Source organism: Bos indicus, chromosome 5, assembly GCF_029378745.1.
Source record: "Bos indicus isolate NIAB-ARS_2022 breed Sahiwal x Tharparkar chromosome 5, NIAB-ARS_B.indTharparkar_mat_pri_1.0, whole genome shotgun sequence".
NCBI classification, from domain to species: domain Eukaryota; kingdom Metazoa; phylum Chordata; class Mammalia; order Artiodactyla; family Bovidae; genus Bos; species Bos indicus.
Genome location: NC_091764.1, coordinates 88,854,871 through 88,867,009, shown reverse-complemented (window position 1 = coordinate 88,867,009; position 12,139 = coordinate 88,854,871). Strand labels below are relative to the sequence as shown.

The window sequence follows — 12,139 nt, the reverse complement described above, 5'->3', positions numbered from 1 at the left end:
ATAAGAAAAGTCTTTGAGGAACCAAAATAATGCAAGACTCTAGTTAAACCATACATTGGATAAAATTGAAAGAAGTCAATGGCCCAAAACCTAAATCCATGATGAAGAAGATACATTTGGAAAAAAACAAATAATCCCACTTGTAACAATATGGATGGACCTAGAGATTATCATACTGAGTGGAGTGAATCAGACAGAGAAAGACAAATATCGTATGATACCACTTATATGTGGAATCTTTAAAAAAAAAAAAAAGTACAAATGAGCCTTTTTATAAGACAGAAATAGAGTCATAGACATAGAAAACAAACTTATGGTTACCAAGGGGGAAAGGGGGATGGGAGGGTGAGGGATGAACTGGAAGACTGGGATTGACAAATACACACCTACTTTATATAAAATAGGTAACTAATAAGAACCTATTGTATAGTACAGGGAACTCTTCTCAATATTTGTAATGACCTATAAATGGCAACCCACTCCAGTACTCTGACCTGGAAAGTCCCATGGACGGAGGAGCATGCTAGGCTACAGTCCATGGGGTCGCAAAGGGTCGGACATGACTGAACGACTTCACTTCATGTGGGAATAGAATCTAAAGAAGAGTAGATATTTTAAAAATCAGTGAAAATGTAGAATAAAAAGATAAAGAAGCAATTTGTGAAATAAAGGTAAGTTATTTAGAGGACAAACAAAGCACCAACCTAAGGAATCTATTTTTGAGGAAGAAATGGATTTGGAAAAGAAATATTAATCAGAAATTTAGTGGTAGAATGACTTCCTGCTCTGAAGAAAGACTTGAGTATCCAGACTGAGGTCTCCTTATTTACACTGTGTCTTCACAGTCTCTTTAACCTTCACGAAATGGGGTCTTTGGTTATGATGTTTTTTCCTGAAATGCTCTTTTTTCCATGTAACTGCTTCTCAGCCTTCAAATCTAAGTTCAGTCACTATTCCTTCAATGTCTCTGACTTCCTCATTTGTTAAAAAAAAACAAAAAACTTCCAATATATTTGTAGCAGTATAGCATTTATCAAAATGGTAATTTTATACTTATTATGGTTATTTGATAACTGTCTGTGTACCCCACTAGTCACAAGCTCTAGGAGGGTAGAAACTGAACTCATTTTACCTGCTTATTTTATTCCTTCTATCTAGTTGAAAGTGAAAGTCGCTCAGTTCAGTTCAGTTCAATTCAGTCACTCAGTCTTGTCCGACTCTTTGCAACCCCATGAACTGCAGCACGCCAGGCCCCACTGTCCATCACCAACTCCTGGAGTTCACTCAAACTTACGTCCATCAAGTCGGTGATGCCATCCAGCCATCTCATCCTCTGTCGTCCCCTTCTCCTCCTGCCCCCAATCCCTCCCAGCATCAGAATCTTTTCCAATGAGTCAACTCTTCGCATGGGGTGGCCAAAGTACTGGAGTTTCAGCTTTAGCATCAGTCCTTCCAATGAACACCTAGGACTGATCTCCTTTAGAATGGACTGGTTGGATCTCCTTGCAGTCCAAGGGACTCTCAAGAGTCTTCTCCAACACCACAGTTCAAAAGCATCAATTCTTCTGCGCTCAGCTTTCTTCACAGTCCAACTCTCACATCCATACATGACTACTGGAAAAACCATAGCCTTGACTAGATGGACCTTTGTTGGCAAAGTAATGTCTCTGCTCAGTCATGTCCAATTCTTTGTGACCCCACACAAGAGTGGGTTGCCATTTCCTTCTACAAGGGATCTTCACCACCCAGGGATCAAACCCAGGTCTCTTTACCATCTGAGCCACTAGGGAAGCCCCCAATATCTAGTCAGTGTCTGACAAATAGGTGTTTTATCAATTATTCTTGAAAGAATGAATGAGTGAATGAACTCCAGAAGTGCCAGTCACATGAAATATGAATGTTATAAAAAGAACTAAAAACAGCATGCAAAAATAGCTGCATTAAGTCATTGGATAAATAATGATGGTTTATGATATTTTGAAGATTTTCTTTAATATTTTTAAATGAAAAGGTAAATTTTTTAATGTGAAAAAAGTATTTTTTGACTGCCATCTGACGCTAAGCACAAGAGAGTTAAAACATTTATGAAACAGAATCTTGGCCCTTTGGAAACCCACAAATGAGGTGAAGAATAGGCACACAAATGACTGCCATCTGACACTAAGCACAAGAGAGTTAAAACATTTATGAAACAGAATCTTGGCCCTTTGGAAACCCACAAATGAGGTGAAGAATAGGCACACAAATGCATGATAATATATTCTCTTGTGGTCAAGTGGCTAAGACTTCAACTTCCAAACTAGAGAGTGGGAGGTGTGAGTTCAATCCCTGATTGGGGAGCTAAGATCCCACATGACTTCTGGCTAAAAAAACAAAACACAAAGCAGAAGCAGTATTCTAGCAAATTTATTAAAGACTTAAAAATACAAATGTATGATAATATACAATGTAATAAATATTAGAATTAAAATGTTCATGTATCTCATTCATAGGGACCATGCTAGCCTTGTCTCAATTTTAATATTCATCTTTGTGGAGACTGTAGCCCCTGAAAAAAGTATTGAGAATGAATCACAACCAATTTGGCAGTGGTCATTGTCACTTTCCTCTTGTGCACCTTCATTAAGGTGCCCTTGTGCACTGTGCTAAGTTGCTTCAGTCGTGTCTGACTCTTTGCAACCCTGTGGACTGTAGACCACCAGGCTCCCCTGTCTATGGGATTCTCTAGGCAAGAATACTGGAATGGATTGCCATACTCTCCTCCAGGGGATCTTCCCGACCCAAGGGTCGAACCCATGTCTCTTCATTGGCAGGCAGGTTCCTTACCATTAGCACCACCTGGGAAACCCTATATAGGCTTGCTCACCACATGGAAACCAGGAACCAACGTAATGAGATGATTAGATAAGCAGTGTGGTTTCAGCAACATCAACTCTACACCTGTAGTTTATAAGACTACAAGGTTTTGTAAAGGGAATGTCCTCAGAAGTAGATGAAAAGTGGTGTCAACTACACATTGGCACTTGCCATCTATCTCTACAAGGATTAAATCATATGCTGCTGCAGCTGCTGACTTTCAACACCCTCTAAGAGGAGTTCACGGTGGAGGGCAGAAATGAGGTACTCTGTGCTCTGGGAAAAATGGCAGAATAGAGCTTCAGATAGTCAGATATTTTCAGGAGCCAGTTCTTGTTCCTGTACCTCTTCATCTCTAGAAAAGTTCTAAAATCCTTCATGGTGATGACTACTCCTCATGACTAGCAGAAATCTTCTGCAAAAAATATGGGCTTGATTGCATGTATTCTCCCTTCACCAAAACCACATACATACTGACCTTGCCCTCTGCCTCCTAGACGTAGTTTCTCAGAGCTATCCGAAATCTGTCTCCTGGGTGATAGTCCTCATTTTGCCCCCAATAAAACTTAACTTACAACTCCCACATTGTGCATTCTTAAGTCAACAATAAAATTTTAAAATTATCACTAAAAAAAACCCCACAGATACACTTCTGAGTCTCAACCAATCTCCACTGTTAAACTTGAGGCTGTTTCAACTTATATCCTTAGAACATTATGCCTTTGAATTAAGACTTCATCTCTAGTTCGGTTGGAAGAGATCATATATTTATCCAGAGTGAGATTCCAATCACAGTGGGCATGAAATTTAAATCATTTTTAAGCAATATATTTTTGAAAGGAGTGGAAGTAGAAAACATGAAGATATTCAGAAAGCAAGAGCAAAAGTAACATAAAAGTGAGATCATAAGCACTAAACAGCTTTTGTCTATTCACCATTATGTTTAAGACTGATCCTCCCATAATGATTCTATACATTTAAACCCTCTGTAAAATTGTCCTTTTGAGTCACATTCACTTTTTTTAAGTTATTTTTTTAATAATTCTAATAATTTGACGAATCTGTTTTATATCTGGGTTTGGGGTTGATGATTGTCTATTCTGTATTTTTTATTACCTTTTTATGTCTTGTAATTCTTTGTTGAAGGCACTTTCATGCATTGGAGAAGGAAATGGCAACCCACTCCAGTGTTCTTGCCTGGAGAATCCCAGGGATGGGGGAGCCTGGTGGGCTGCCGTCTATGGGGTTGCACAGAGCTGGACACGACTGAAGCGACTTAGCAGCATACATGTAGTAGCCGACAGTTGACATGGAGGTAAGTATTTTTCAAACTTGGAGATGAGCACATCTTTCCTTCTGCTAGACCTTTAGTGTGGGCTCTGTATCAAGAGTGAAGCTGGGTTTGAGGTGTGTTGTTGCACTGGTTACCCTCAGGAACTTCCCAGGTGGCTCAGTGGTAAAGAATCCACCTGCCAATGCAGGAGACAAAGGTTCGATCCCTGGATCACGAAGATTCCCGTGGAGTAGAAAATGTAAACCCACTCCAGTATTCTTGCCTGGAAAACTCCATAGACAGAGGAGCCTGGCAGGCTAGAATGCATGGAGTCGCAAAAGAGTCGGACACCACAGAGTGAGCATGCGTGCACACACGCATGGTTACCCTCAGTGCACCAAGAGCTTCAAATTCCTCTGGGAAAACTTTATTTGGGATCTTTACCTTTGTGGATTTGGTTCTCCCTTTGCCATGCTACCCATGAAAAATCTGTCTCTTGCCACTCACCCAAATATATCCCACTCTTCTTTTTACTGGATCCTTGTTACCATGGGTGTGATCTTGGGTGGCCTCAGTCTGCAGCAGCTTGAAGCAAGGTTTTGGTTCCCAGCCCGAGACGGAGGTCAGGCCAAGTCAGTGAGAGCACTGGATCCCAACCACTAGAACATCAGGGACCAGTGACCAGAGACAAGGCCCTGGCCCACCAACTGCACAGAAATGAATTTCCACATAGAGATGGAAAGTAATAAAACAAGTTAAGTGTTTGTTTATTAGGAGGAAAAAGAGTCCATGTGGATAGCAGGCACATAGGCAGGCTCAGAGAGAGTCAAGCCCTCATGGTAGTTTGAATCCCTTTTATGGGGCATTTCTTCTGGTTTTTTCTTCAGCAAATCATCTTGCTTTGCTTGGTTCTGAATCTCTATTTGGCTGATCTCAGGGTCGATAGAGTCAAAGCTATGGTTTTCCAGTAGTCATATATGAAAGTGAGAGTTGGACTGTAAAGAAAGCTGAGCACCAAAGAAACGATGTTTGAACTGTGGTGCTGGAGAAGACTTTTGAGAGTCCCTTGGACACCAAGGAGATCAAACTAGTCAATCCTAAAGTCAACAACAATAGGATCCTCCATGTGTGCACGTGCATCTCTTAGCCAAGATGAATTCTAGTGAAGAGGCCTATGAGTAGGTTGATATCACTATGAGGTGATGCCCCCTCTCCTTTGACTTCCAAGGAGCCTTTCTGTATGTTTGTAGTCAAGAAGGTCTCTTTGACTTTGAGAATGAGGAATATGAGGTCTTTGATCTCTTATATGAGCAGAACTCAGCTCCTCTCTCACTCCTGCTGTTTTGGAGGGCACCAATTCCACCTTCTTAGCCTGGAGCCTATCTCTTGTCTCATGTGGACATGGCTATGGAGACAGGAAGGTTTGGTGAACCAGGGTCTTGGGGGTGACCTGTCCTTCCCTGGGTGGTGGAGCTTTTCTTCCTGCTGCCCTTCCCAGCCACAGGAGTTTTCACCAACACCTCAAGCTACAGTTTTTGTTGCCCGTCCTCGTGGAAAAGCTTCTCTTCCTTAGAAGTTGTTGTTGTTCAGTTGCTCAGTGGTGTCTGACTCTTTGTGATCCCATGGACTGCAGCACACCAGACTTCCCTGTTCTTCACCATCTCCGGGAGTTTGAGGAAACTCATGTCCATTGAGTCAGTGATGCCATCCAACCATCTTATCCTCTGTCATCCCCTTCTCCTCCTGCTTTCAATCTTTCCCAGCATCAGGGTCTTTTCCAATGAGTCAACTCTTCACATCAGGTGGCCAAAATATTGGAGCTTCAGCATCAGTCCTTCCAATGAATATTCAGGGTTGATTTCCTTTAGCATTGATTGGTTTGATCTCCTTGCTGCCCAAGGGACTCAGCAGGAAACCTTTATTAAAATTAAATTTCCCATTTAACTCTAATGTTTGCATTGGGATTAAAAAAAAAAATCATGATCCTCTTGAAGTATAGTGCATGGAATTTGTTATGACTTTTTTTGATTCTTATTCTAAATAAATATTCACTTTTAACTTTATTTTGTATTCATCATCTTGAATTTAGTAAAAATATTTATTTATTTATTTATTTGGCTGTACCAGGTCTTAACTGCAGGATCTAGTTTCCTGACCAGGGATAAAACCTGAGCCCCCTGCATTGATAGCATGGAGTCTTAGCCACTGGGTCACAGGGAAGTCCCCATTTTGAATTTTTTTATAGGCCTCTCTCTCAAATTTGGTAAGCTTAAAAATCCATAAAACTCAGCCCTGCCTCTGCTAGTGACCAGGCTCTTCCTGTCTCCCTGCCACACCATGTTTCATCATCTTTCATCCCAGTGCTTCTTGTCACTCCTTGAGTCTAGCATCCTCACTTCCCAAAGGAAGAAGGAAAAAGGGCAAAATGTCTTCCCAGAAAGCTTTGTCTTCTTATTTTGGAAAGAAATCCCTTCCCATCTATGCCTCTGCCAGTATCTCATTGATCAAAGCTTGTAGTCTCTGTAACTGTAGCCAGCAGCAAAAGAGATGTTCTTACATTTGTTTCTACCCTTCTGTAAATCAAGACACAGTGTTAATCTTTCTTTTATCAACCCAGAGTCATCATTACCCTAAAGACTGGATGAGAAGCTTTTGGGAAAAAAAAAAAAGAAAAAAAACTCTGATTACTTAGTGATTCATCTTATGTCCATAGGGTTTGAAATTACTTTGTGCTGTTTGTCGTTCTGTCATTGTTTTCTATGTATATGTATTCACCTAATAAGATGGCACCAACTTGAATTTTACAGCCTACAACTTAGTTTATTACCATGTCCTTACATACATGCAACAACACGCATTTCCTCTAGAACCAAGCATAGAAAATAAATTGTTCAATAAACACCCACTGGAGAACCTTTGAAGCTCTCACAATTGGAGGATTCAGTTTCTTCCCTGACTGTAAAATGCCCTACTTCTTTTTTTATTGTTTTTGCTGATGTGTTCTCTGTGAAACATTACTTTTTCGTTGTATTTTACATGCACAGGGAAAGTGAAGTCGCTCAGTCATGTCCAACTCATTGCAACCCCATGGACAGTAGCCTGCACCAGGCTCCTCCATCCATGGGATTTTCTAGGCAAGAGTACTGGAGCGGGTTGCCATTTCCTTCTCCAGGGAATCCTTCCTGACCCAGGGATCAAACCCAGGTCTCCCGCATCTGAGCCACCAGGGAAGCGAATCGCAGGGAAAAGAAATCAGAATACAAAAGAGACGAAAATGCATTGCTCTTTGCATCTCTTCCTGGGTCTGATGCAGCAGAGGCAACCACTTCTCTGTGGTTCTGATAAGATGTGTTTGCCAATTTTATCTGAATTTATCATGATTAAAACACATTTAACTCTGTGCTATAAAATATGAAACATTTCTCTCCTTCCCTTTATGCTTTTCCCCAATTTTCATGGTTTTTCTAAGTACTTATTTGTAAAGTTCCCATAAATATTAGTTATATTTACAATTATAAATAATATATTAAATCATTTCTTATTCTAAGAACTTAGGCTCCTCGCAATATTAAATAAGACCATGAATGACTCTAGGCTTCCCATTACCTGTTTCCTGCTGTTTCTCTCCTCTACTTTCATCTGCTATACTTTTACTTTTACCCTATCCTGAGAGAGGCCAAATGCCCAGAAAAATAATTGACTTTCCCAGGCTTCATGAACTTGAACAACAGAGGTCAGGAGTGGTCACAAAGCATTCCAACACTCAAGAACCATCAAAATAGAACCCTACAGTAAAATGTCATCTTTCCCAGCAAGGAATAAGGGTGAGCCCAAGACACTGGGTCCAAAATCATATCTCTCTTGACCTACTTTGCTCCATTTAGGGTATTCAAGTGGGTGAACCGTGCATAGAGTTAAGACTCAGCTTTCCCTGGTCACTTTAAACCCATCAATAGTAGTCAAGAAAAAGCCACAGGTACTCAAGCAAGACTCTGCTTTTTCAGTTTGCTTCCGTGACAAGGAGTCATGAGGGAACCCAGTCATGACACCACCTGATTTTGACACTCATGGTCTTGCCAACACCATCTGCCCTGAAATCCATCAGGACTCATCTCTCTGTGTCAGTTACCTAAAAATTCCCAGAATTCCAGATGACCTCTCATCCCCTTCTAGTTTTCATTGTCTAATTTCCATACTTCCAATTATCAACTTTTTCTCTCAGACTCAAATTTTGAAATCTTCCCACTTTCAGTGCATCCTCTGGAATTCTGAGTCCCTCATCTCCAAAACTGTTCATATTCTAAAACTCATAAACCAGCATTCTTTTTCACAGCTTCAGCCTCACCAAAATCTGGGTTTCTCCTGAGGACTCTGCTTCCCCCAAAAGCTTCTCATATGGTAGCTGTTTTTCTCACAACTCTCTGGATACAAGGTGAGTCCTCGCTCCTCTTTTACCTTCCAGACCACTGTCCCATTTCCTCCCTTCCCAAATACAGCAGATCCAAGTTTCATTTCACCCCAATACCCAATGGTCCCTCATCACAGTTGGCACACCTCTCCTGAGTTGGAACTCCTCAGTTGCGATGATTTTAGCTCCATTCTCCAGTGTCAACACTCTTCCTGTCTTGAATCATGGTTCTTTTTAATACAGTCAGAGATGAAATCTCAAATTTCACAAGCACAGAATTTAACTTTTAATCCTCCACCCAAACCTGTTCTACTCAGTCCTCTCTGTTGCTTTCTTCTTAAATGATGCAACCAATTTTCAGGGGATCATATTGGTCTGCAGAGTTTAGTTGCTAAGTTTGAATAGCTGAAGAAAAAAAAAACCAACAATCTTTGCTACATGATTTTTAATTACTTGCTTAAGTTTGTCAGTACTCTGGAAAAATGAGAAATATATGATATGAATCACAAAGGAAGGAATGAACAGAAAGCAAGTGATAGCATATTAGTGAGTCAGTTCAGTTCAGTTCAGTCACTCAGTTGTGTCCAACTTTTTGCAACCCCATGGACTGCAGCACGCCAGGCTTCCCTGTCCATCACCAACTCCTGGAGTTTACTCAAACTCATGTCCATTGAGTCAGTGATGCCATCCAACCATCTTATCTGCTGTAGTCCCCTTCTCCTCCCCCCTTCAATCTTTCCCAGCATCAGGGTCTTTTCCAATGAGTTAGTTCTTTGCATCAGGTAGCCAAAGTACTGGAGTTTCAGCTTCAGCATTAGTCCTTCCAATGAACATTCAGGACTGATCTCCTTTAAGACAGACTGGTTGGATCTCATTGCAGTCCAAGGGACTCTCAAGAGTCTTCTCCAACACCACAGTTCAAAAGCATCAATTCTTCGGCACTCAGCTTTCTTTATAGTCCAACTCTCACATCCATACATGACTACTGGAAAAAGTATAGCCTGACTAGATGGACCTTTGTTGGCAAAGTAATGTCTCTGCTTTCTAATATGCTGTCTAGGTTGGTCACAACTTTTCTTCCAAGGAGCAAGCATCTTTTAATTTCATGGCTGCCATCACCATCTGCAGTAATTTTGGAGCCCAAAAAAATAAAGTCTGACACTGTTTGCCTATTTGCCATGAAGTGATGGGACCAGATGCCATGATCTTCGTCTTCTGAATGTTGAGCTTTAAGCCAACTTTTTCACTCTCCTCTTTCACTTTCATCAAGAGGCTCTTTAGTTCTTTGCTTTCTGCCATAAGGGTGGTATCATCTGCATATCTGAGGTTATTGATATTTCTCCCTGCAGACTTGATTCCAGCTTGTGCTTCTTCCAGTCCAGCGTTTCTCATGATGTACTCTGCATGTAAGTTAAATAACCAGGGTGACAATACACAGCCTTGACGTACTCCTTTCCCTATTTGGAACCAGTCTGTTGTTCCATGCTAGTTCTAACTGTTGCTTCCTGACCTGCATACAGATTTCTTAAGAGGCAGGTCAGGTTGTCCAGTATTTCCATCTCCTCCAAATTTTCCAGAGTTTGTTGTGGCCCATACAATCAAAGGCTTTGGCATAGTCAATAAAGCAGGACTAGATATTTTTCTGGAACTCTCTTGCTTTTTCAATAATCCAACAGATGTTGGCAATTTGATCTCTCGTTCCTCTGCCTTTTCTTTTTTTTTTTTAATTTATTTTATTTTTAAACTTTACATAATTGTATTAGTTTTGCCAAATATCAAAATGAATCCGCCACAGGTATACATGTGTTCCCCATCCTGAACCCTCCTCCCTCCTCCCTCCCCATACCATCCCTCTGGGTCATCCCAGTGCACTAGCCCCAAGCATCCAGTATTGTGCATCGAACCTGGACTGGCAACTCGTTTCTTACATGATATTTTACATGTTTCAATGTCATTCTCCCAAATCTTCCCACCCTGTAGCTCTGCCTTTTCTAAAACCAGCTTGAACATCTGGAAGTTCACGGTTCACATACTGTTGAAACCTGGCTTGGAGAATTTTGAGCATTACTTTACTAGCGTGTGAGATGAGTGCAATTGTGTGGTAGTTTGAGCATTCTTTGGTATTGCCTTTCTTTGGAATTGGAATGAAAACTGACCTTTTCCAGTCCTGTGGCCACTGCTGAGTTTTCCAAATTTGCTGACATATTGAGTGCAGCATTTTCACAGCATCATCTTTTAGGATTTGTAATAACTCAACTGAAATTCCTCCACTTCCACTAGGTTTGTTTATACTGATGTTTCCTAAGGCCCACTTGACTTCGCATTCCAAAATGGCTCTAGGTTGGTGATCACACCATCATGATTATCTGGGTCATGAAGATCTTTTTTGTATAGTTCTTCTATGTATTCTTGCCACCTCTTCTCAATATCTTCTGCTTCAGTTAGGTCCATACCATTTCTGTCCTTTAAGGACAGAATTTCATAATCTATTTTAAAAGAATCATTTCTGGAATGAATAGGAAGAGTTAAAGAAAAATTCCAAAATAGAATTAAAAAATATTTAGGCTTCTTTCACTTAAAGTCTTTGACTTTGTTCACCTCTTTCACTTTGTTCACTTAAATTTGAGCAAAATCCTTAAATATTCACATACGAAGAAAAGAATTTCAGTCTCCTAATAATCATGATATCAAAGCAGGATTTCAATAGAATTAAATAGATTTTCATAATAGGAAATTTTCAAAAATCATTTGGAAGAGATGTGGAAAATATTTTGCATGAGTTAAAAGAGAAATTGTTGTTTTAACAATTTAACATGAAAATAAAGCTGGTTCTAATATCCTGTTTTGTTTATAAATGTCTCTCTGAGGAAAATCTCAAATGCCATTGTTGCCTCAGAAATACTATCATGAATATTTTTTCTTCTTGAGTTAAAAAAAAAAATGTTAAGGTTCTTAAAAATAAGGAAAAGTTATCTGCCATACCTCTATTGATTTTAAAAATGATTAAGTTGTATTGTGTTTTCCAATTCTGGAAAGCATAATATAAAAGAGTATTACAGCTTTGTTTTCAATTCGTCATTCAAAACTTTGGCATTTTGATCCATTTCTTTGCCCTCATTTTCCTTCCCTGTAAACTTTGCCACAAGCATAGTTTCTGAAGAGGCATTTTCCCCAGGTAGTCGATACTTCCTCAAAATAAAGAGGATCAAAAAGGCTGGAATATAGCTTGATCCTCTTAGTGCTGCCGGTATTCCAAGATAGATGTATCTATTTAAAAAAAAAAAGTTAAAATATATTAAAACTTACAAAGATACAACTAGTTTTGCATATTTTTAATTATTAATATTTTACCCCACAAGGACAACAGCAGCTAATTGTTTTGCATGTCAGCCTTAGGAATGAATCCCGTGAATCTTAGGAATGAACCTAATGAACTTTCATTCATTAGCTGATGAATTCTAACTTTTGTTAAAATGATTTGGGGAATTTTTTATCCAGGAAAATCAAAATTTATTTTCCTCTTTTTAATCTTGTGTTACTGTTTTTATTTTATCTTTTTACATTAAATATACTAACTTAAATTTAATACTGACAGTGATAGC

General features: G+C 39.7%; 1 protein-coding gene across 11 annotated transcripts in view; it reads right to left on the bottom strand.

The window, feature by feature from the left end:
- Positions 1-2,144: 2,144 nt before the first annotated feature.
- Positions 2,145-12,139, bottom strand: part of SLCO1A2 (solute carrier organic anion transporter family member 1A2) — a 120,059-nt gene continuing 110,064 nt past the window's right edge. For all 11 annotated transcript variants that reach the window (XM_070789988.1, XM_070789987.1, XM_070789986.1 and 8 more), the window contains one exon: positions 2,145-11,804. In XM_070789988.1, the coding sequence (XP_070646089.1) occupies positions 11,591-11,804 (214 nt within the window). In that variant the 3' untranslated portion in view covers positions 2,145-11,590. The remainder of the gene's footprint in view (positions 11,805-12,139) is intronic.